The sequence below is a fragment of the Tachypleus tridentatus genome, chromosome 7 (genome assembly GCF_004210375.1).
Source record: "Tachypleus tridentatus isolate NWPU-2018 chromosome 7, ASM421037v1, whole genome shotgun sequence".
Lineage (NCBI taxonomy): Eukaryota > Metazoa > Arthropoda > Merostomata > Xiphosura > Limulidae > Tachypleus > Tachypleus tridentatus.
This window is the reverse complement of record NC_134831.1, coordinates 97,527,264-97,552,616: the sequence shown is the minus strand read 5'-3', so window position 1 is coordinate 97,552,616 and position 25,353 is coordinate 97,527,264. Positions and strand designations below refer to the sequence as shown.

The window sequence follows — 25,353 nt, the reverse complement described above, 5'->3', positions numbered from 1 at the left end:
TGGTGAAGAACTACAACAAAATGGGCTGCAGGATGTCCCTGCAGTCCATATCCTTGATGCTCATCTTGATAAGTTCAAGCAGAACATGGAAGCATACTCAGAGGAGCGAGTGCTTCCACCAAGATACACTGGACTTTGAACGCCGCTACCAAGGAACGTATAACAAAAACATGATGGGAGACTATATTTGTGAGCTGATACGTGAAAGTGATTTACATTACAGTCGCAAATCTCGAAAAACTATTCACTTCTAAGCATTTTTGTTCATTTTAGTATAACTTTAGTACAAATACATGTAAATCTTGATTCATATGTTGTTTTATTCAGACCTCATGTAAATGAAAATGTGCAAATTTGCCTGATTTTACATAGAAAATAGTTTAATTTCTAAATTTCGTTATCCAGGTCACAAAAGGAAAGTTTGAAGGGAATAATGGCCATTTTCTGTACTTTTACAACATAAGTAATTAAGAGATAACACATACTATCCAGGAACAATATTTGTGTTACATAGTGTTATAAAATTATATTTAAACTTCTTTTTGCTCAAATAAATATTATCGAAATTAACAATAAAACTTTCCAGTTTGTTAAAACAAAAGTAAAGGTTTGTTTGTTTATTCTCTCTAGTCTTACAGTGCAAAATTAAGGACAGCTAACGCACATAGCCCTCATGTAGCTTTGCGCAAAATTTTAAAAAACCAATGCTGTGAAAATAATCATTAAACAATGAGTTATCTTACTATATTGACGAATTGTTCCACTTGGTATGTTTTAAATAATATTAATAATAACCAGAATTTTCAAACTACAAGAAATGATAAACCAATTACACGCACATCCCATTGTTTAAATAATAGTGGTTAGTGAACCGTTTTCAAAATTTTCATTTCACAGCTTTACTGACAACGATTTATATCTTTTATCGAACTTCGCACAAAGCTACTTGAGAACTACCTGTAATAGTCTGTTTTGTTTGTTTTTGGATTTCACACAAAGCAACTTGAGAACTACCTGTAATAGTCTGTTTTGTTTCTTTTGGATTTCGCACAAAGCAACTTGAGAACTACCTGTAATAGTCTGTTTTGTTTCTTTTTGGATTTCGCACAAAGCAACTTGAGAACTACCTGTAATAGTCTGTTTTGTTTCTTTTTGGATTTCGCAGAAAACTACTTGAACTATCCTTGCTGCAGTCCCTAATTTAGCAGGGTAACACTAGAGGGAAGACAGTTACTGGCAGTCCCTAATTTAGCAGTGTAAGACTAGAGGGAAGGCAGCTAGTCATCACCACCCACTGCCAACTCTTGGACTACTCTTTTACCAAAGAATAGTAGGATTGACCATCACATTATAACGCCCCCACGGCTAAAAGGGGGAAGTATGTTTGGCGCGACTGGGGTGCGAACCCGCGACCCTCAGATTACGAGTCGCACGCATTAACACACTTCGCCATGCTGGGTCTACCTGTAACAGTCATCCTTAGTTTTGAAGTTTCGTATAATAACTTATTTTTTTGGACGAGTTTCCGATATATTATGTTACGTATTATGATTTCAAATAGCTGGAGATTTTAACTTAAAGTTAATTAAATGTCGACATACATAAAAGTTATGTATCATTCAACAAGACTGATACACACAGTTTCCTTCCTTAATATAAATATATTTTATTATACAAACAACAATATGATTTATAATTACAGTTATTACAAATAATGGGTTATATACACAACTTTTACAAACAATAATAAGTCACCTATTTGGTCTGGAACTAAATACTTTTTTCAACGGTTAACGAGGTGCACGTTACCTTTACGTTGACACACTTGACGAGAATGCTAGCTGTCTCTATCCTTCACACGTGAATTTTTTCCCCGACGAAAATATCTCATGTCCGCGTAGAAATACTAACATCTGAAGTTAATTCACTGAAGTTTGTAATATTAGAAATATATAAACGTTCCTATTCAAGTATCTTTAGTTTTCCGATTAAACGTTTGTCACAATTATAAGTTTCTGGACTTGTAGTACACTGACTGTAGCAGACCAACATTATTACATATAACTCTCTCTCGACGTGTAGGTTTATAAATTTTAAGGCGACATTCGTGAAAGTTCACTTGGAAACAATAGTTCAAGATACACTACTCCATTGGTAAAACATATATTGCTGGTTCTTACACTCGAAAATCTTCTACAAATTTCGAGAACACGTGCGACTTTCTCAATATAATTTCAATAATATACGTCACATGCAGTAAACTGAAGCCAGCGTATACTGAAAAACAAATAACATTAAGTCCGTTACAAGTGATAGTCAGGAAAGATGAATTTCTTTATATATCACCTACAGTTTATCTTTATCAACGAGAATAGTGAGACTGATTTTTTTATGTTTTTAATACCCTCTGTTACATGAGGATATACTTGTACTGTGTAAACTAACTTAATACTTTCTGTTGCATGAGGATATACTTGTACTGTGTAAACTAACTTAATACTGTCTGTTGCATGAGGATATACTTGTACTGTGTAAACTAACTTAATACTGTCTGTTGCATGAGGATATACTTGTACTGTGTAAACTAACTTAATAATGTCTGTTGCATAAAGATATACTTGTGCTGTGTAAACTAACTTAATACTGTCTGTTGCATGAGGATATACTTGTACTGTGTAAACTAATGTAATACTGTCTGTTGTCGGAGGATATACTTGTACTGTGTAAACTAACTTAATACTGTCTGTTGCATGAGGATATACTTGTACTGTGTAAACAAACTTAATACTGTCTGTTGCATGAAATCATACTTGTACTGTGTAAACTAACTTAATACTGTCTGTTGCATAAAGATATACTTGTACTGTGTAAACTAACTTAATACTGTCTGTTGCCGGAGGATATACTTGTACTGTGTAAACTAACTTAATACTGTCTGTTGCAGGAGGATATACTTGTACTGTGTAAACTAACTTTATGTCTTTCCACTGTAAAATATCATAGTTTTGTATAAATAATTATCTTTTTTTGTCCAAGTCCACGCAGGTTCGTTCAGTTATTTTGGAATCCAGTTGAGAAGACCAATTGTTATTGTTTTTTTACTCGTATAATAGCAGTATCAGTGAATAATTCATTTACGTTACCCTGTGGATTGCCACAGTTATATTCTGAATCTTAAACAGGCGGGATCAGTTAGTTCAGAACACCCTTTGACAAGAACAATTAATTTTCCTGTTAATACAAGAAGTTGTAAAACACAAATCACTCGTAAAGATTAATTAGATATACCGATTAATGTCCAGTGTTCTTACTTTTTCTGACTGAACTTTACTTTCACTTTACCTTTCTTTAACTTGCATTTATACTTTCTTTACTGAGGCCTCCAACTTTCTCTAAATGACTCGAACGCTATTGTGAAGTAATACTGCAAAGTAAGAATAAAAATAGTGAAGATTCGAGTAAGGTGACGTCAACAACATAAGTAAAGCCTAGACAACAATGTAATTGTAAAAACAACGTATGAGTCGTACTCAGTCACATAGTGAAATTTGTCACAACACTTAATCCATCTTCATCGGTGTTGGTTGGAGAGAGGTATATAAAACCTGTGGATACCATTGGTTGAAGCTACAGGATCTTTCTCCAACAATTGTTATTTGCCATATAAAGAAAAGTGTGTCCGGAAAGAATACAAGGTCTATCATATCATATCTGTTCCTTATACGTTTTCATATTTCTTGATTAATCCGCACGAAACTTGACACAGGATGAAATGAGGAAAGTTATATGTGCATTTAATTTTGCTCTAATGTTAGGAGTCTCAAATATTTTTTGTTGAATATATTTAAAACTTGGATCCCCCATCTAATTTCATATTAATGGAATTATTTAAAACAGTGTTCCTCGTTTCAGAAATGGTACCCTTATGTATATGTATTGTACTTTTAATTTTATAATATTAAGAACAAATAGAAGCACAATTTCCTATCCTTTGGTACAAACGAGTTTTTATTTCGCACCTTCAAGGGGCGGGTACTTTAACTAGTTACTAATATTACGATTAAACTTTCAAAAAAGCTTGTATCGTGTTAATAAAATAACTAAATCATCTGCGCTTATGTCACGTGGTGAAGCCAATCACGAAATAAAGGTTATGGTCATGCAATGAAACACAAGTCGCTATTGTGACCTATTCAAATACCGATAAATACAGTTAAACATATTTGTATTTATCCTCACCTACGATAACGACTTTTGTCTTCCCATGGGAAAGTTTGTTTATTGCTAAGAACAAAAGTACACAATGAGTTATCTGTTCTGCTCACTGTGGTTACTGAAACCAGAGTGATAACGTTGTGACAAACTTTCCCGTGAACCACTGAGGGGCGTTTTGTAACAAAGATAGCTGTAACTTATAAACACATAATCAGTGATGTGGTGTTAAATGTGATAGTGCCCGAGCCATGCTAACATTTGTGATGTAACTATCCGATTAAAGTTCCCATACTCAAAATCTATTTTCTATGTTTAAATAAAGAAAATATATCGAACACCACTTATTTTTCACTGCTTAAATTAATTATGAATATATTATCGAAAAAATGTACTTAACTCGTTTATGTTAAGTAGCAAGAGAAAAAATGGGTACCATATAAAATTACTAAAATTAGAAGTTAAAAAAGAACAACACATATCTACCTATACCACAGTATTAACTTCACCTTCTCAAATATTCTGGAAATCAGGTTTACTTAATAATACGAAACCATTAACAATGCATCACCAACGCAGAATGCTAGGCTGTTTTATTCGATAACGTAAGTTATAGTGTTCAGTGTTAATGATTTTAGAGAAGTGATAACTATACCCTAGAAGTATTTCTAAATCTTATGTAACAGTTGTCATACGTTATTTCATTTTGTAGTCTGATTTTACTTTGAACAATAACAACAAAAAATTATTTTTGAATTTCGCGCAAAGCAACACGAAGGCTACCTGTCCCCACGACTGAAAGGGTGAGCATGTTTGGTGCGACGGGGATTCGAGCCCGCCACCCACAGAGCGGTAAAATTTTGTATTCAAATTCCATAAATTTACATTATCGTGTATTTCCTGTCGCTTGTCTTTTAAACATTTTACCTGTGTTATTTTTATTTACTTACACACGTGTTACCGATTCTGGTTACCTCTTGCTTCAAAACAGCTCATAAATTTGTTACAACTGTCCGAAACTGTAGAGTTAAGGTTTTATTAAAGGAAACATAAAACTATTATCGTAGTAATGCGTTTTTGTTTTGTTTGTAATTAACCACAAATCTACACAATGGGCCATCTGTGTTCTGCTCACCACGGGTATCGAAACTCGGTTTTTAGCGATATAAATCCGCAGACATACCGCTGTGCCACTATAAGAGAATTAGAGATTTGATAATAGTTTGGTGATTAATCGATTACCTATGATCGATTAAAAGGTAAATTGAAGAAAATAATTAACTAATCGAAATATTGTATCTCAGGGCGTTTTGACCTTCGTAAGTCATCTTCATGGTAACAAATCCTTTTTTTATTAACTGAAAATGACCTAAGAAGGTCGAAACGTTGTTCACTGCATTATTAGTAAAAGTGTTAAAACCTATACCAGCCGTCCTGAAATACATTATCACTTCAAGTGGGTGTTTCGTCATCACGAATTAATCGAAATATTGCTGTTACGAGTTCTCGTTACTGAATGATTTAAGTTTGTTCACTTTTGGGTCAGTATGGCTCAGTGATTAAGGGTCAGTCACATGAGGGTTGGTCAAGTGACCGTTTTACAATACTGACATCTGTTTTCAAGTTTACCAGGTTTTAACTAAATAACAATTTAGCTTCATTTTAATAGATTACTTATTTATTACAAGCTATAACTACAAGGAGTCCCAATTAAACGTCGTTATGCGTTCCTGGAAAGTTGAACATACATCTGGAACCATGTCAAGCACCACAATCTTTAGATGTATTACGCGGGTAATGCGGTCCTGCAAAAATTCGGTATTCTCATTTTAAAGTTTTCTTAAAGGGTGTTTACATCCTTTGCTATCTTGAAAAGACAACACATATTGGTAGTACAGTAGTACACTACGCCTGGTAAAGTAGTTCAGGCTGGGTTAAATTGACCGATCACGTAAGAATTTTATCGTGGAAACAAAGCTTGTAACCAAACAAGATTGAAGACTACAAAAATTACGCGCTGCCAGAGCGATGACGATATTAGAGTAATTTATGTTACATTTCATACTTATTGGAGGGTTGGTGAATAAATGAAGAGGGGGATGCCTGAAGAAAAAAGTCTCACTAGGAGATATTGGGGATTTTTTTTAGTATTGCCTTACAAAATTAAGAACCTAAAACTTACTCTTAAAATATGATTAGCTACAATTTCATGCTATACTTATCGGTGTAATGTAAACAAAAAGTTTAATTATATTTGGAATATATATCATTAAAAGGTATCACCCAATATATATCATTAAAATATATATCATTAAAAGGTATCACCCAATATATATCATTAAAAGGTATCACCCAATATATATCATTAAAAGGTATCACCCAATGCAGTGTTATTTAAGGTGCGAATTTTGATTTAGAAAATGTTGCAGCAAATTAATATTATTTGCTCAAAATCGGTTTGACAAGTAACTTCATTTTTAATTGTTTGTCAAAAACTACCAGACATAGAATACCTGACAACATTTAACATCGTTGACTTGTTTGTATGAAAGACTAGCTAGATTGGAAGCACTGAAAAAGGCTTGGTTTGTTTCGAATTTTGTGCAAAACTACATGAGGGCTATCTGCGCTAGCCGTCCCTAATTTAGCAGTGTAAGACTAAAGGGAAGACAGCTTGTCATCACCACCCACCGCCAACTCTTGGGCTACTCTTTTACCAACGAATAGTGGGATTACTGTCACATTATAATGCCCCCACAACTGAAAGGACGAGCATGTTTGGTGAGACAAACACATGGCCATGCTGGGCTTACTGAAAAAGGAAATCAAGTGACTGTTGTCATGGATTCGGGTTATTGATTTCTCAGCAAATGGATCATCTCATATAATCACAATTTTTGCCAACTATCATATGTTGTACTTCTTTTGCATTTCTGGAAATGAATTTATTTTCATTGAACTATATATTAACTATTGTACTGTGTAAAAATAATCTTTAGCAGTTTTAACACAAAATCTAACGGCTATTTTTAAAGAATAATTAATCATGTGATAATTTATTACTTGAATGTAACTGATAATGCCTGCAATGATTGTTATTGCACCGCTCTGAGAGAGAGAATATGATAGAATCTTTTTATGTACAAACAATGTATGAGATACCATATACAACTTCCCCTTTACAACTGTTTGACAGAAAATTAAATTTGTATTTATTCTTTTCTATTTTTTTACAAAGTACACCAAACACAGAGAAACACATTATCACCTAAGCAAATGGGTTTGAAAACAGAGTTCTTTGAGCTCAGAATATCTCGACATTTGATGAAATCTGATTCGGGATGAACATTTTGCAAACTAATGACTCGTAAAATTTATCTTACAACCGTAAAATTTAGCTTTATTAAATAAATTAAAAGCAATCATTTTCATTGTAAAACTAAGACAGATAAGTTGGGGTGGACTTAGAGTCTGTGAAAATAAGCACAAACTGAACAATATAGACAAAGTCTGTTATAGTTCTGGACAGATAGTGTAAACATTATTTAGGTACTATATGAATGTGTCAGAAAATCTTTCTAATGAATGTTTAACTGGAAACAAACAGTTTCTGCTTTTGGTATTTTCAGTTTTAACACTGGAATAACTGCTTTCATTTTAGAAAATCCAGTAGTCAGCTCATGCTATTCCATGAAATAACTAATTATCAGTAGTTATTCAGCTAATCATACATTTTAAACATAATTTCACAGCTCTGAAACTAAAATTAAAACATTTCAAAATTCAGTAACTCTTGTGACCTTAAACTCTGTGATTAGGCTTAGTAAGTTACTTATCATTTAACTTAGTTTTATTTTTTAAATACATTAACATTGATTAATTATACATTACTCTGAAAGAACAAAACATTTCAACATCGTGATGAAATGCTAGTTTACCTTAACTTCTAATAAACTAATTAAAATTACGAATAATTAAGTTTTGAGATGTATTTATTCAGGTTAAGCAAAACTAGAAAACATGATAAAATGCGACTAGATTTTCAAACAATTTTCAATAGAAATCTGCACTTTATGAAAGCCATTTAAAAACTATTAAAAATAATTATATATAATAAGCAACAACAAGAGAACTTTAATCAAAGAGTCCAAAGCCCATGTCTTCATCAGAACTTTCGGATTCTTCTTTCTTAGCTTCTTCCTTTGTTTCAACTGTAATAAAAGAAACATATGTTCATATATAATCAATAGCAGTAGTAATGTGCAATAGTGTGCATAACAGTTTAGGATTTATTGTTGGTTGTTTTAATTTTGTGCAAAGCTACATGAGGGCTATCTGTCCTAATCATCCCTAATTTAGCAGTGCAAGACAAGAGGGAAGGCAGCTAGTCACCACCATCCACTGCCAACTCTTGGGCTACTCTTTTACCAACAAATAGTAGAATTGACTGTCACTTTATAACATCCCCATGGGTGAAAAAGGGAGCGTGTTTGATGTGACGGGCATTCAAATCCGTGACCCTCGGGTTATGAGTCGAGCACCTTAACCACCTGGCCATCTAGGATTTCTTCAGAAGGGCAACCTAAAAGGATCTAAAATAGGGCACACTTTTTTCAAGGACCCAAGTATTAAGCCATTCAACTCTGTCAGTTATCACTTTCCATAAAGCAGAACATGCAATCAGCATCTAAATAAGGTCATGAATTGAATAACAAGATAGAGATCATCTAACATTGACATATATATAGTGTTTGCTTCTTTAACAGAGCCCCAACTAGTTAGAGTAAAAGAAAAACTAAATTAAATGTTACTTTACAAAGTATTTCTGTTACATTCTGTTTCAGTTGTTCATACTTGTTTTGTAATGTTACAATAGACATACCTCTAGCATATTAGGCCTAGCAGTGCCTCAAATATTTTATTCAGCCCTGAATTTTACAATATACATGGTAAGTAAACTGTGGACTCAGGGCTGAATCAAAGGCAGAGCTCCCAAGAAATGAAAAATAAAAGTATATAAAAAAATAGATATAGTAAAACGTAAAAAGAGACATATTTTTAAAGATAAAGTTAAAAACCGTGTCTGTGAAGTCATGTTTTTCTACCCCACTTAGATCTCTACAAAAACAAATATTAAATTTGGAAAAAGCAGATCATATGATCAGTAGCATATCACATGTAAAGCACAGAAGCAGATCATATGATCAGTAGCATATCACATGTAAAGCATAGAAGCAGATCATATGATCAGTAGCATATCACATGTAAAGCATAGAAGCAGATCATATGATCAGTAGCATATCACATGTAAAGCATAGAAGTAGATCATATGATCAGTAGCATATCACATGTAAAGCATAGAAGTAGATCATATGATCAAGTAGCATATCACATGGAAAGCATAGAAGTACCAAAAGAGCTCCAAAAATTAACCCCTGCTCTGGGTGCCCCTTACCGTACGCACATCCCTGTGTTTACATAATAGAACATCCCGTAAAAACAAAAGTAAATACTTCAATTAGTGTTCACTGATCAAATATTACATTAACTGCTTTACTAACACTAGAATTGATTAACAAAGTTTTTTTACTTGCAACTAGAAAGCACATTAGATCAGAATTAGATCAAACAAAGGAGTTTTATTTATTTGTAATATAACTGTTCTTGCATTTCAGTCCTAATGATAGATCATGTAAATACATATATAGTACCAAAGGAAAGTGCACACAGTTACCTGTAAAGTTTCATTAAAAAATATTACAAAAAAAAATCTAACATTTTTTATGTTAATCACTTGCATAAACTGTGATTAATTTAAGACTCGCATAACTGTAAACTAGTTTCATTCAAATCTGAGAGAAATTCAGCAATAAAAGGAAAAGCATGTTACATTATTCAGAGTAAAAACTTACCATCAACAAGCAACCATGTCCACAAGAAAAAGTTATCTTCTCAATACATTAAACAATAAGACACTCAAAGGTACTTGAATGAAAGAACACAGAGTTAAAAGAACAGAGCTGTAAATTGGACACTTTCATTTCAAGATTAAATCATTAACATGATGCCTCCATGATAACTAAGCATTTTAACCTTCCAGGTTTGGTAAAGTGTATTTTTCATACTCTTTGTTGTAAGCTCTATTTCAATGTTATAATTTTGTCATTGACTAACTATAATGATGTAATAATCAAGATGATTCCAACTTTATTCTGTTTAGAAATTGATGCACATCTGCTGTTCACATCAATTCGTCTCCTTTCTTCACCTCTGGAGGAAATATCCAGCCTTCCATTACCAAGCCAGTTGAACTGTAAAACCTGTATTGATCAATATACTGCATGCCTAAATACATCTGCAGATCTGTGGACTTTTCTTTAAATTACAAACATCTCATTTATGTAAAATGGAGGATTTTCAACTGAGCTTATGCATAAGTGTATGTATAGCTAATTCTCATTTTCCAATGTCATTCGTTTAATCAGGTTGGGCTCAAGAACTCACCCTTAGGATACTGTCTCTATAACATCATTTGATTTCTCATCAGATCCTCGGCTGAAATGACCAGGCTTCCTAAAGCTAACATTTTCCTTCTAATATCATTTAGAGTTATTCCCTACAGAGTTATGTCTGCAGCTCCTGATAAAACCATCTACTATCTTAGGTTTACTTCCTCCAACCTGTGTTTTAAGTTGTATAACTAACACTTTTAGTCTTCTAGACTGTCATTAGAAGTTTTTATTTCAGTATTACAATACAATGATCCTGTAATTTTGAGATGGTGTCTTTAGTGGGATATCTGTAATTATTCAAGATCCAACACTAATTACAGAAGTTCCTTTAAGATGTAGATTTTATTTGGTTTAACCTAATTCTCATATATCTTGAATCCATCATTTTACATGCAGCATCCAGGAAAGATAACTGAATAAGTCTTCCCAAATCTTCTTCAAGCTTAGCTCAGTCCTCTTCTTTTCTCCTCCCTCTATTTCAGAACATTGCTCTAGATACTTCTTCCTGGTTTGTCACTCCATCTTTGTTGGATAAGGATGCTATCAATGTTTGATAACTATTATGGCTATTGGCTAGAAGGTAACTTAATGTTTTCAAAATTCATCCTTTTCAATAGTCTACCTGTCACTGTGGAAATTATTTCGAATTGAGCTTCATAAGTCACATGTGGCAAATTCACAAAGTCCATTGGTTACTTAACTGAGCAACACTGCTAAGTTCCAGAACTGGATTTAGTAATGATGTAGCACTCCAGCAAGGCCCTGCACTTACAAATGGAACAGCAATAGTGATAGTAATATTATATTTTCCACTAGACAGCGTTTCAGGTTGGAATTATGGTACAGATGCAGGTGTTGTTGTTACTGGTTCAAGTTTTGAATTTACTAATTTGTTTTCCAGATGTTTTACATCATCACATCTATAAACTCAAACTGATTTCTTCAATCTCCTCTTCAATCAAGCTTATTTTTGTTTTTAAACCTTCTTTAAGTATTACGCCTCTCATCTCCTCCCCAGTCTTCTTAAGTATTATGCCTCTCATCTCCTCCCCAGTCTTCTTAAGTATTATGCCTCTCATCTCCTCCCCAGTCTTCTTAAGTATTACGCCTCTCATCTCCTCCCCAGTCTTCTGTAAGTATTACGCCTCTCATCTCCTCCCCAGTCTTCTTAAGTATTATGCCTCTCATCTCCTCCCCAGTCTTCTTAAGTATTATGCCTCTCATCTCCTCCCCAGTCTTCTTAAGTATTATGCCTCTCATCTCCTCCCCAGTCTTCTTAAGTATTATGCCTCTCATCTCCTCCCCAGTCTTCTGTAAGTATTACATCTCTTATCTTCTTTATCCTTTTTTAATATAATATCTTCTTCTCTTGGTTCTTCATTATATTGTTTTATCATCTCTAGCAGGTTTCCAATCTTACTTTGTGGTTATCTTAAAAATTGAAATTCAGTCCCAGTTCTACTTTATTTTCACCAAAGTAATCCTACTTTAACAACAGTATTGTGATGTATACGATCTTTTAGTTGATTCTTTTGAATATCTTAGTAAAAATTGGTTTCATTTTTTTCTTTAATGTTTGCCGACAAGCTACTTTCAGTTGTAATTGTAGGCTTAAGTGTGCCAACACTTCAACACAAAGTGTCTTGATTGATGGTAAGTTCAAATAACTTACACTTATAGAATCTCCTCACTTATCATTCCAGTAACTAAACGAATGTGATAACTTCCACATCTAACAATAAACAACTTTACTGGCACTGAAATATCCAATCACTTCACTAAATACTTGTATATATAAGTGGTCTGTTCTTGTCTCTAAATAGACTAAGCTTCTTAAACAAACAAATTGCATCTTGTTACGGCTATTCACACTTATTATGCCTAACGAGTTTTTAAGTGTGATAGGTAAACTATAGTATATGTATTAAAACCTTCTGAAACAAAAACATGGATGACCATCTTCTTCCAGTAAGGATATTAAAAAATAAACTTTTTCTCAGTCACAACACATCTTAATTTTTGTCTACACACACACACATTAGTTTAACCAGTTTATCTGCATTCTCCTACCTTTTGCAGGCTCTGTCGTTTCTTGCTTATCAGCAGCAACACCAACAGCAGGAGAAACTCCACCTCCTACTGGCACAGAAGCCAATTTTGATCTTCCTAGTTTGTTTATTTATGATACATTAGTGGAATTAGTGCAAACACCACAGAATAATGATAAAAAAAAAAGACACTTTCATATGAGTGAACAACTTAACTGATAAAACACACTATCAAGTTACAAATTCTGTAGGAAGAACATTACAAATGAAAGGACCTTAAAATTTGAGATTTAAAATTGAAGATACTTAACAACAGGTTATCTTTTCTCTAGCAAAAGTCTTATTTAATACTAGAATACATCAGTTGGGCTGGACGAACATCAAAAAGAACACCATCTGAAAATTATCTGAATTTTTATCCCAAATTTTATTTGTATTGTCAAGTGCTGATAAACCTAAAATGACATAATTTAAGCTTAGGATATGGTTGTTAATACAATGTGTTTTTTCTCCATTTTGGAATTACTTTCACACACCATTTTACATAAACAAAGACGAATTTAACCGAGTCTAGATGTGGGGTTTTGTTTTAACCCGAGAATATAAGTTTTTAATTACTTTCAAGCCATACCTATACCATTACTAAACCTAAACTGACAACAGACTGAACCCAGGACATGACCTATAACATGTGTACAACTTCAGATAATACATGGATGACAAGAATGATGTGCTAGTAGTTAACAAATTCAATAATAGACATTTAACTATGTCCAGTTTTGGTTATAACAGTCCAGGAAAAGTTAATTTAAAGTAGATTATTTAATAATTTTTTTCTGTGAATATGTCTGAATTCAGCAACTTATTTTTGGGTACTGAATAAATAGTTGTTTTCTTATTGTTAAACCTTGTCATAAATTATTTTGATTTAAATCATTCAAGAGATTATTCAGGTTAATTCTATTGAACAGTTACCATTTTCCAGCAAACAACACAACTTAAGTATAAGAGTTCAAAGGTCTAAAAACAAATTCCTCATTCTGTCAAACATTACATCCATTCACTTCTTAAACTCATAAAAATATAAAAATTCAGTAATACATGCTATCAAGACAGGGGTGTAGATCCTGGGGGGATGGAGGGTATACACCCCCAAACATTTTAGGTGGGGGGTATGGTGCATACAATCATCCTCCCCTACAGTTTCATCTATTGAATTGTTTTATTGCATGACAGGCCTACAAATTGTGTGTATGTTCTTGTGATTCTCGTGTTCTTACCAATCGAATTACATAATTAGGCCTAGATGTAGGCTTTTTCAGTAGCTGAAATGTACATCTTTAATATAAGAGTGCTTCTAAACATTTTGATGTAAGCGATAGTTTGTAAGTATCAGTCAGTAGGCCTAATTATACATGCAAGTATCGTGGCAACAAGATTACTCTGTGACTGCATGTTTACAGCTTTCAGGTTCACGTAATCAGAAATTACGAATTTGCAAATTGAACAGTCCACATAAGTGGTTGCAAAAATCATCCCCCCCCATCAGATGTAAAAAAATCTACACCCCTGTATCAAGACAATAATTATGTTTTACACATGTGATTAAAATAATCTCAGAATGGTGCCATATGAAATAAGCTTTATGATATTTTATGAGAGTCCAAAACCATCAATATTTTAAAGCTAAAACAAGTCAACTTTAGTTTTATATATATTACCGTGTCATGTGGAAAATATAAAAATGTAACATCAGTTAAGTGTAGGTAAATCTAAAATAACTTAAGGCATTTTAATGATGTGACATAATAATCTTGAAAAAACAATATTTGTTATGAAATGAATAACTAAGATCATGCTGTGTTTAAGGGTAAAAAAACAGATACATGACGATTGCTCTCTCTTTAAAGTTGGAGTCTGAAAACAGGATAACATAAAGTTACCTGGCTTGTGTGAAATTAGTTACAAGAAGTGTAAGTTTCTTTAAACTGGCAGAATTGAAGAGATGAAAAGGGCTTCATTCACTGTGGATTTCTTCCAAGTCTAGGTAATAGCACAGCTTGGTTCTAAAATTTATGTTAGCATCAAAATTCTAGTCAGAAGGGAATTACTTCTGTCTTAAAATAAATATACTAACTGCAGATACTTGAATCTTTATAGAATGAAGTAAAACAAATAGTTGAAACAATACAGAAACAAATTGTTCATATTAATAATTTCAAACAACACACAAGTGCCACCACTATATGAGAAATGTATAGAGTACCCTTAGGCTTTTTGTAAACATCATATGTCATGCACTCTGTATATATAATGATAGGTATCAGCAAATGAGCCTCTGTTACTTCCAGTATTAAACATTTTCTTTGTATGGTGACAACTTAAAGTATTAGAAACTGGAATGACCTTTAAACTCAAACCTTTATCTAGTTGCTCATTGATTTAAACTGGACCTCTGGGGGTTCTACCCACATTCCTCTATCAAATGTTATCAATATTTCTTAGGCCCCTCCTAGGTTAAGTTAATCTCACAATTACAGTACAAAAACTTAAAATGGTGAGTTTGGATATACCAAATAATGACAGAAATTACTTGGACTATACTACTGGTCATTTTTTTTCCTGACTATACAAGAATGCATGATAAGTCTCCTAAGTTCTAAAGAGGTTTGCATATTAAATGTGATCATAATAAATTATTAAATGAGATATTTGAGTAGAATACAACTTGTAATAATTTAAAAACTGAATGTCATATCTTACTTTGAAAGAGAACAGAGAAACTCAACTTCTTTCAACATTGAAAGTCAAGATATTTGCTATCCTAATACACAAAATTTGCTCATTCAAAGAGAGAACAAACATTCTTAAACAGGAACAATATGGCAGTTTAACAGTGAATTTTAAGCATTTTTCTAAACTTTAAGAGGCAACATCATGAAGTTAACTAAATTAAGAGCCAAATACTGTAAAATATTAGTTCTGGATGCAGGCTGCCCATGCAAGTGCTTAGTCCACTGACTAGCTCTTTAGTTCAAACAAAAGATATTTAAACCAACCTTGTTCCATCACTTCCTTTACATCTTTTCCTTTCAGTTCTTTAATAACCTTGTCAAGTTTTTGTTTTTCTGCCTCAATACCCACACTTCCTAATATTTTTTCAATATCCTCAGATGAAGGATTTTTGTTTCCCCCAAGAACCGACAGAAGATAGGCAGCAACGTAACGCATGGTGTATCGAAACTATGCAAAAATAATAATACAATGTTTCACGACTTGTAGATTTACAGTAATTTTGTACGTGTATTAAATTTAAATTAAAAATTGTTGTTCTCTAGGAATTGTTTTATTTAATTTATGAACGTTAATAGAAATTTTCAACTTCTAATGCCAGTTTATAAGCTTTTTTTCCCCATATATATTTTTAATTATATTAAAAATCTAGTAACTGTTAACGGTGGTCCAAATGTACTTTTGAACATATACATAAAATTATATGCAATAAGTAGATAATATCTACTATCTGTAGATTTCTATTGTGTATTATAATAAATACTGAACTAATAAAACAAAAACGGAAAAAAGACTGAAACTTTAACTTAAAATCCGTACTTTGCGTAACGTTACAACAGTGCTTTGTTGCATTAGTAATAGGTCGACTTTCTATTCTTAGGACTTTCTTACTCAAAAGTATTACTATTACTAGCATGTAATACCGAAATTATCCGTTACTTTGACGTATTCTTACTTGAAAAGTGCAACAAATTTAGAAAACCCAAGAATTGTCAACCCGAGTTTTCATTTTAAATACTTAACATCAACCCTAATATAAAAAAAAAAACACTTCGATTATTATAAAATTAATAGTTGATGATACACTGAAATATTACATCAAACACACAAAATACTCATGTTACCTCTCTCACTAAATCTGGATCAATCTATTCGGCTACTATTTAAATTTACTTTGCGATTAACTGCTAGAAGGCGCTTTTGCAATTACCAATTTTGCCAAAAAGATGCGAATTTGATGCTCCCAGTACTGTTCTATTCGTAATGTTTAATAAATTCATTTTTTATTTTATATGGTTTGTAACTAGAAACAGTTGTTGTGTGTATGTTTAAACTAAATCAAAAATCACTTTAAATAAAATAGTCTCAGCTGAAAATAATCTCTATCGCTGTTTTATTTTATAATCCCTCCGTACAATTTATTTGGAATACTATATGTTGAGTTTAATCACGTTGATTTCTAATATCATTTCATCTTTAAATCTCGTTTCTTGTTTTTCTGGGTCTTCTCTTAACTTCTTCCCTCTTCCTTTTTTGATTTTGTATGAATGTTCTGTTTCCCGTTCTGTTTATTTCTTTTCAATCATCTTCCTACTTTTCCAGCATTTCTATCAAATTTTCGATCTTACTTAAAGTACGTGCTGTCATTTTAAAGTTCATTCTGAATTCTGGTTTACTTTATCGAAATTATTCTAGTCCTGTAATTACTGTTGTGATGGTTTCTATTGTTTGATATGTTTTTGGATTGTCTGGTAAAACGAAAAGTGCAAAGTATTAATAATAAATGGCCCGGCATGGCCAAGCGCATTAAGGCGTGCGACTCGTAATCTGAGGGTTCGCATCCCCGTCGCGCTAAACATGCTCGCCCTTTCAGCCGTGGGGGCGTTGTAATGTGACGGTCAATCCCACTATTTGTTGGTAAAAGAGTCGCTCAAGAGTTGGCGGTGGGTGGTGATGACTAGCTGCCTTCCCTCTGGTCTTACACTGCTAAATTAGGGACGGCTAGCACAGATAGCCCTCGAGTAGTTTTGTGCAAAATTCCAAAAACAAACAATTAATGATAAAATAATTGTTTTATTTCTATGATTTTAAATCGTATTACAAATTATTTTAATAGCTCATTTCTCACTGATTGGTTTAAATTTGTGATATTGTGAGATAAAAGCAGATTCTCTGAACTGTAAATCAGATAATTCCTCTTTATAATAGAAATTTTAGTAATGATAGGCCCGGCATAACCAAGTGCGTTAAGACGTTCGAATCGTAATTCGAGGGTCGCGGGTTCGTATTCCGGTCGCACCAAACATGCTTGCCCTCCCAGCTGTGGGGGCGTTATAATGTGATGGTCAATCCCACTATTCGTTGGTAAAAGAGTCGCCCAAGAGTTGGCGGTGGGTGGTGATGACTAGCTGCCTTCCCTCTAGTCTTACACTGCTAAATTATGGCCGGCTACCACAGATAGCCCTCGAGTAGCTTTGTGCGAAATTCAAAAAAAAAAAAAAAAGTAATGATAGTGAATACCAATAAAGGTAACTAAATATGTACAATGACTAAAGGGACTGGGCATAAGCATATAAAATATATTAAATTTAAATAAAAATATAATCAAAATAACACCCACACACACATATATATATCACCTGTGGATAATGGAGAAATAGATTAATTAGAGTGGAGTTATTTCTTTGAGATTTATTGCAGACTGATTAACTCACTTAAAATGATCTTACTTAGCTAGCATTATGTGCACGTGTGGAGGTGAATACACATGCCACAGCCTTTTATAAGGTTCCATTAACATGGTATTTGATGTCAAAGTTACGAACTATTCATTTCACTCTACATTGCCGATTTAGCAAAGTTTTATGCTAGAAAAGAGTAAATATCAGATACAATATACAGTGGTACCGAAAAACTGTATATATGCACTTTAGGAGTTCTATAGGTTATGCAATATGCAAACTGTATGATGCACAAAAGGATTTTCATTCTTCATATGGATATCACTTTGCACTCCAACTTATGAGAGTATGAGTCAAGCTGGAAGCATAAATACCACAGACAAATCTCAAGTACAAATAGTTTTATGACCCATCTGATTTTTTTGTACAAATACTTCTCAGAATTACTAAAAACTTGCCACATTTTGTTTAGGTACATAAAGTAAATTCGGAATTATGGTAAATATTCCTTCCACAATACGAAACATGTCTTAGAGGCTGACCTTGCACACACTTAATTAATTAAAACGACAACATCAGAGCGCCTAAAATTATCAATATAGCTGGTCATTTCCATTTAAAGACAAGAAAAAGCTTGCCAATAACCATAATTATGCTACCTTCTATCATACTTTTAAGACAACAGAGTTTACAGTACAATTCAAGCATACTTCTTTCATTACAGTCTGGTTATCATGTGGATATAGTCCAGATTCAGAAGGAAAACAAGTTAGCCAATACCATAATAATTGCTTCCTTCAAACACACATGAGTTGACTTAGGCTATTTGATGTCAACTAAACTTCTAATTTTGACTTTTAGAATTCATTAATGTTTACATTGCCTTCACTTAAGGATATTTTTCCAGTTACAAGTTTAGTAAAAATTTTGCGTGACTTATAAACCTTTACTGTATAGGTTTTACTTTCAGCCTCTGATAATGCGCTCACAACCTTCAGTTTCATGTTCAATTTCAACTACATTTTGGACTTAAAAAATGAAGGTAATACATGTATATTCATAAGTGTGCCTGCTTATAACATATTTCAATGTGCATATTTATTTATTTACGTATTTTGTCATATGCATATATTACTTTTAAAGCTTACCACATGCTTTAGTAATTTAAAATAGAAAGCTTCCAGCTCCCCTGCAAATTAATTCAGTTACATTTTTTCTAGTTTTTTACCTTAACAATAAACATAGTTGTTAAAAAGTACACTCGATTGGTCTATGGGACATGGGCTACATCAGTTGATGCCCTCTGTCTCATCTTCTATAAAAACAGTTCTGACTAGTGGACTTTTTCAGTACTTTCAGTCCTTCTCAACCAGTCTTTTATGGCCTTAACCAGTGTTGGGATTATGTTACTCGTAGTGGTGATGACTTGGAGTCCTGTACAAGTTGATCTTTCTAAACCCTCGGTGGCGAAGAAACCAAAGTCATAGATTTTCACAGCACTGGCGAAAATCAAAAGCCCAGGAAAAGAATTTTCTTAGGCTTGAAAATTTATTTACAAAACTGTTTTCTTCAACAACTAATTTTATTGATCAAGAGTTCTTCTACTCCAGGAAAATTGTATTTCTTGAGCAAGCATTTCTTTAAATTTGAAAACACAAGGTTTAAGTAAAAACAATACATTCACAAGCAGAACATTTCTCAATAGTATCTTATGCTTACAGTAAAAAATATTTTTATTTCCTAACTATTGCAAATAAAACTGGTTTTCCCTAAAAAGCAAGTCAGGATTCACTTGAAATATTGTTGCAGACTAACTAAAATGTACGTTACGTAATATCAAACATTTTCAGAGTGACTGGTGCTACTCATGTGACTGGTAATTCCTAATTGAGAATAATGGAATTTATAATTTCAAAATATCATCTAACTCACAACTGAAGAATGTAACTGTCTAGTCGACTTACAAAAACAAAGTGTAGCTTTATAATTATACCTCCTATGAGCAGACTATGAGTTATTGTTTGGCTTTGCAGTAAAGAAAATAAATATGTAATAATTATATCTTACGATGAAAATCTCTCAACTTTGTTTTAATCATACGACCAATAGGTAGCGCTAGTTGATGGACACTCCCTTATTACCTGTTTCTTTTTTCATTTATTTATTTTATGTGTGTTGGCCTACGATTAGGGGTTTGGTCGTGATGATGTATTGAACCGGTAGATGTAAGGAATCAGCATTCTTGTAGAGACAAAAACTACGAACTCAGGTTGAATAATTAAACAAATGGCTGATTCAGACAAACTAAATATTGATAGTATAATAGCTCGACTTTTAGAAGGTTAGTATATTTTCTAATTATGTTATGTTTGAAAATGCTAATAATAAGTTGATACGAACAAAAAGTGTAAAAATAGAATAATTTTTCAGGTTACCGCCAGTCATAATATTAATCGTCATTCACACTGTGTCACTGTCACACGGAGAGATTTGTTATGATTTTATGGATTTTGACTATTTTCTGCGAAGCTGATAAGCTTTATTATTACTTTATGTATTTTTATAAACAGTTTTTGTTATCTTCCTGACTTTGCAAGTTCTATTTTAGAATGCAGATAAATTTCATTCGCCTGTTCTTTCACATGCTGACCCCGAAACTAAAAGAGTGTAAACATTGTGATTAATTGGTAGTAAATTTTTATATAATATTTATTACAAATTAATCTAGGAAGTTTGATAACTGAAGTAAGTAGCATTATGGCAAAATAAATGTAACGAACTAGAAACTGATGCATTTATCTATCAGTTTTAATAAAATTTAACTTTGTGTGTGTGTGTGTGTATATATATATATATATATGTATCATTAATATGAATTACATCACAAAATTGATGAAAACTAATTTCCAATACTTTTAAAATAATAAAGTTAAGAATTGTATACTTTTTATGGGTAACTTAAATTGTTAATTCTACTGAATTTCCTACTCAGATTTTGTACATTAATTTGGTATACAAATATATAATCATACATTTTTTTTCTTTAATACACCTTAAAACTTTAAGTTAGACTTTATACTGATCATAATTTAAGAAAAAAGCCCAGTTGGCTCACCCAAAGTAAGATAATAAAATAATGCAGTATAACTTCATTCAGGTATTTGAGATAATATTTCTCCACTCACCGAAACTTCCAGTGAAATAACTGTTCAGTCTTAAAATATAACTTTTCACATCCATATATTCACATGATAAAAAATATGTTTATTTTGTGGAACATCTCAAGAAATTCCAACTATTTAAGTACTGAAATAGGTGAGATAGCATGTTTAAAGCTGGTGGATATCTTGTATGCCGTTTTTGTAGTTTTCTCAGTACTAAACTTAATGAGTAAAAATGGTTCAGAACAAAACCTTTCATGAACAGTATAACATTTTCCCAAGCAAGTTTACCATAATTAAAATATTTGCATGGAATATTATAAAAACTTACCATAAACCAAGGTATACATATATTATTTATTATCAGTTAGGATGAAGTCATTTGAAAATAAAAAGCTTTGTTATTTTTGTATTTCAAACTGTGTTAATAATACGTTATTACTGAAAACAAAAGCTGCTTAATCACATTTTACACAGATTTCATGTGACTCTCAAAATAGTTTTCTACACCTTAAAAAAATTGAGAAAGTTATGATTTTTTTTCCTCCTAAAGCATTAATTTCTTGACTGTGTTTATTTTATCCAGAATAACTTGTTGATTAATCGTGTTTGGAATTCAGATAGTGTATGTTGAAGTGTAAGATTAAATTGTTTTTAATGATTTTTACCCGTAATTGATATTTTCAAATGACCTCTCTAAATATTCTTAAATTAAAATATAAGTATTATTGATTTCAACACTAAGTTTTGTATACCTACAGCCCTATGTTTATCAATTAAGAATATTATTCTGTTTATTCACTAAGAAATAAATTTTGAACTTTGACCTCTTCATCTCATATTTCACTAGTTCAGTATCTTCAGTAATGAGGTTAAAGCTGCTAACAGATGAATTCTCACCACAAGCTACAGTAATATTCCTTCTCTTAATTTCAAAATTCTGATGAATAGAATCAAGAATGAATTCTATTTTAATGACAACTGAAACCTCAGTAGAAAGCTGTAAAGTTTTATTGGTAATAACACCCAAATCCTTTTCTGTCTTTGTTTCTCCAAGGATAATCTCACACAGCTATTAATTGTCTTTTCAAAATTTCAGTATTTTTCTAGTGCACAACTTTACAATTCATGTTATACAAGTTTCAGCACATTCAGTTAGTCTGTAGTGGTTCTTTTGGATGTTTCAATATTTTGTTATTGTCAGCAAATTTATCAGCTAGATAGATAGTGATGGCTCTCAGCCTTTAGTCTAGGTAGTTCAGTATGGCTCCTCCTTTAACTTAGTAATGCCAATATTCTTTTACATACATTTATCTTTATAGGAACCATTTAGACCTGTGTTGGGAATCCCATCTAAAATTAATGTTTTGACTTCTTAAGATTGTTCAGTGTTCTTAAACTGCACTTAATTCCTATGTCCCACCTTGGATTTCCTTTGGACACCCTCATCTGTATTTTCACTGCCATTTATTTAAAGCTTGTAAACTGAACAATTCCTAATTGTCCCCTCAGTGTGTATTCCTGTATGTGGTGAAGGGACTTCCCAGGGAAGGTTCTGTTTTCTCAGTTTACCTCCTCCCAGATATAAACATCCATCCACATGTTTGCCGTGCGTGGTGACCTGTAAAGGAGAGGAGAGGATCCTGGTGGTTGAGGGATTCAACCCTAACACACCACTTTGGCCTTGAATTCCTGTAGATGGGCAGCCATGGGGTGGCTCCCTCTAGGGTCAATCAGCTGGTCCACTTGGGCTAGAGTCAACCAAGTACCAGTGTTGGATGTTCTCAACAGGTGTTGTGGACATTGTAACTGATTCAGCTATAGTGCTCACAAAACCCTGGCATTACTAGAGTACCCTTTTTTGGCATTGTAGTGGGTCCCCTATTCTGTCCTTTACTGCTATTGATCTCTCGGTTTGCTCCCCTTCATTATTCTCCCATTTTTCATGGAGGGTTGACAGTAATCCACTAGGCAGTGATCATTTTCCTATACTTTTGAGAGAGACTGACCGTGGTCGATGCCACCCGACCCGTGTGCCCCAATGGAAGCTGGATCAAGCAACTGGCCCTCTTTCACTGCTCTTGCAGAACTTGATCCTGTCATCGTCTGTAAGTCATCAGTAGATGACTGTGTGGCAGCAGTAACTGACTGTATTATACAGGCTGCTGCTCAAACATTCCTAAAACTTCGACATATTTTCCATGATATCCTTGTCCGTGGTGGAGTCTTGCCTGTCACATGGCACGGAAGGCTCAAAAACAAGCTTGGGATACTTTTTGTAGGTATCCCACACTCTCGCACCACATTGCCTTCCAGCAAGCCCGTGCAAATGCTCAGTGGGAAAGACATCAAAGCCAGAAGGACTTTTGGATTATGTTCACAACCAGCAAATCTACCACTAGTTTCAAAGTCATATGAGACAAGATTTGAAGGGACAGTGGGCAATATAATTCTGTCCTCCTCTCAATCTTGCTCTCTGATGGCCAGGAAGTAGGTGATACATGGAGCATCGCCAGTACTCTTGGTGAAAGCTTTTGTTGGGTATTTAGCATTTTTGCTTCTTCCTCCACCTTCTTGGCCATCAAGACTCAGGCATAGTGATCACCTCTTTCCTTTCGAGCTGATTGTTTCTATGACTATAATTGTTCTTTTACACTGGTGGATTTCAAACTGGCCCCTTATCGGTCTGGGGTTGCACCTGATGATGTACACTATGACATGCTGTTCCCTCTATCTCCTGCTTGTCTTGCTACTCTTCTGATTGTTTTTAACCGGTTCTGGCAGAATGTTATTCCTAATGTCTTGTTCCAGGCTATTGTCCTACCTTTCTCTAAGCCTGGGAAGGATCCCAAGATTCCTTCAAACTACCATCCAGTTGATTTGACGAGCTGTCTCTGTAAGATGTTAGAGAGGATGGTTAATGCGTGTCCTGATTTTCAATTTATTCATTATACCTTTTTTAATGTGATTCCCTTTTAAGAATCAAAGTATATCTAGTTGAATTTGGAATTAGAAGATGGCCATAATGTCAAGTAACTCAAAACCAGGACTGGAAAGACCAACTTCATGTGACTAACGTTGCTGTAAGTAACTCACAACCAGAACTGGAAAGACCAACTTCATGTGACTAACATTGCTGTAAGTAACTCACAACCAGAACTGGAAAGACCAATTTCATGTGACTAATGTTGCTGTAAGTAACTCAAAACCAGAACTGGAAAGACCAATTTCATGTGACTAACGTTGCTGTAAGTAACTCAAAACCAGAACTGGAAAGACCAACTTCATGTGACTAACGCTGCTGTAAGTAACTCAAAACCAGGACTGGAAAGACCAACTTCATGTGACTAACGTTGCTGTAAGTAACTCAAAACCAGGACCGGAAAGACCAACTTCATGCGACTAACGTTGCTGTGAGTAACTCAAAACCAGGACCGGAAAGACCAACTTCATGCGACTAACGTTGCTGTGAGTAACTCAAAACCAGGACTGGAAAGACCAATTTCATGTGACTAATGTTGCAGTAAGTAACTCAAAACCAGAACTGGAAAGACCAATTTCATGTGACTAACATTGCTGTAAGTAACTCAAAACCAGGACTGGAAAGACCAACTTCATGTGACTAACGTTGCTGTAAGTAACTCAAAACCAGGACTGGAAAGACCAACTTCATGTGACTAACGTTGCTGTAAGGAACTCAAAACCAGGACCGGAAAGACCAACTTCATGCGACTAACGTTGCTGTAAGTAACTCAAAACCAGGACCGGAAAGACCAACTTCATGTGACTAACGTTGCTGTAAGTAACTCAAAACCAGGACCAGAAAGACCAACTTCATGTGACTAACGTTGCTGTAAGTAACTCAAAACCAAGACCGGAAAGACCAACTTCATGTGACTAACGTTGCTGTAAGTAACTCAAAACCAGGACCGGAAAGACCAATTTC

The 25,353-nt window shown here is 33.5% G+C and overlaps 2 protein-coding genes across 6 annotated transcripts in view; one reads left to right on the top strand and one right to left on the bottom strand.

The window, feature by feature from the left end:
* Positions 1–8,186: 8,186 nt before the first annotated feature.
* On the bottom strand, positions 8,187–16,818 carry LOC143256259 (uncharacterized). 4 transcript variants are annotated; one of them, XM_076513224.1, is made up of 4 exons: positions 16,690–16,818; positions 15,832–16,015; positions 12,795–12,890; positions 8,187–8,423 (listed from the first exon to the last, which is right to left on the bottom strand). In XM_076513224.1, the coding sequence occupies exons 2-4, from the start codon at positions 16,001–16,003 to the stop codon at positions 8,347–8,349; spliced, it is 345 nt and encodes a 114-aa protein (XP_076369339.1). In that variant the 5' UTR covers positions 16,004–16,015; positions 16,690–16,818; the 3' UTR covers positions 8,187–8,346. The 4 variants fall into 4 exon arrangements, with proteins under 4 accessions (XP_076369339.1, XP_076369341.1, XP_076369340.1 ...); XM_076513226.1 differs by having other exon boundaries at positions 16,489–16,699; XM_076513225.1 differs by having other exon boundaries at positions 16,521–16,699.
* A 3,578-nt stretch (positions 16,819–20,396) lies between these two features.
* The window catches only part of LOC143256258 (serine/threonine-protein phosphatase PP1-gamma catalytic subunit A-like), a 35,687-nt gene continuing 30,730 nt past the window's right edge, over positions 20,397–25,353 (top strand). Inside the window, exon 1 of one of the 2 annotated variants that reach the window (XM_076513222.1) lies at positions 20,397–20,587. In XM_076513222.1, the coding sequence (XP_076369337.1) occupies positions 20,533–20,587 (55 nt within the window). In that variant the 5' untranslated portion in view covers positions 20,397–20,532. The remainder of the gene's footprint in view (positions 20,588–25,353) is intronic. The other variant, XM_076513221.1, reaches the window with a different exon arrangement.

Excerpts from the sequence above, each read along its gene's own strand:
- LOC143256259 (XM_076513223.1), bottom strand. The coding sequence starts at position 16,417 with ATGCAACAAAGCACTGTTGTAACGTTACGCAAA. Across the intron at positions 16,016-16,384 it reads CTGTTGTAACGTTACGCAAA|TTTCGATACACCATGCGTTA; the intron begins GTACGGATTTTA and ends ATTTTTGCATAG. Across the intron at positions 8,424-12,794 it reads AACGACAGAGCCTGCAAAAG|TTGAAACAAAGGAAGAAGCT; the intron begins GTAGGAGAATGC and ends CTTTTATTACAG.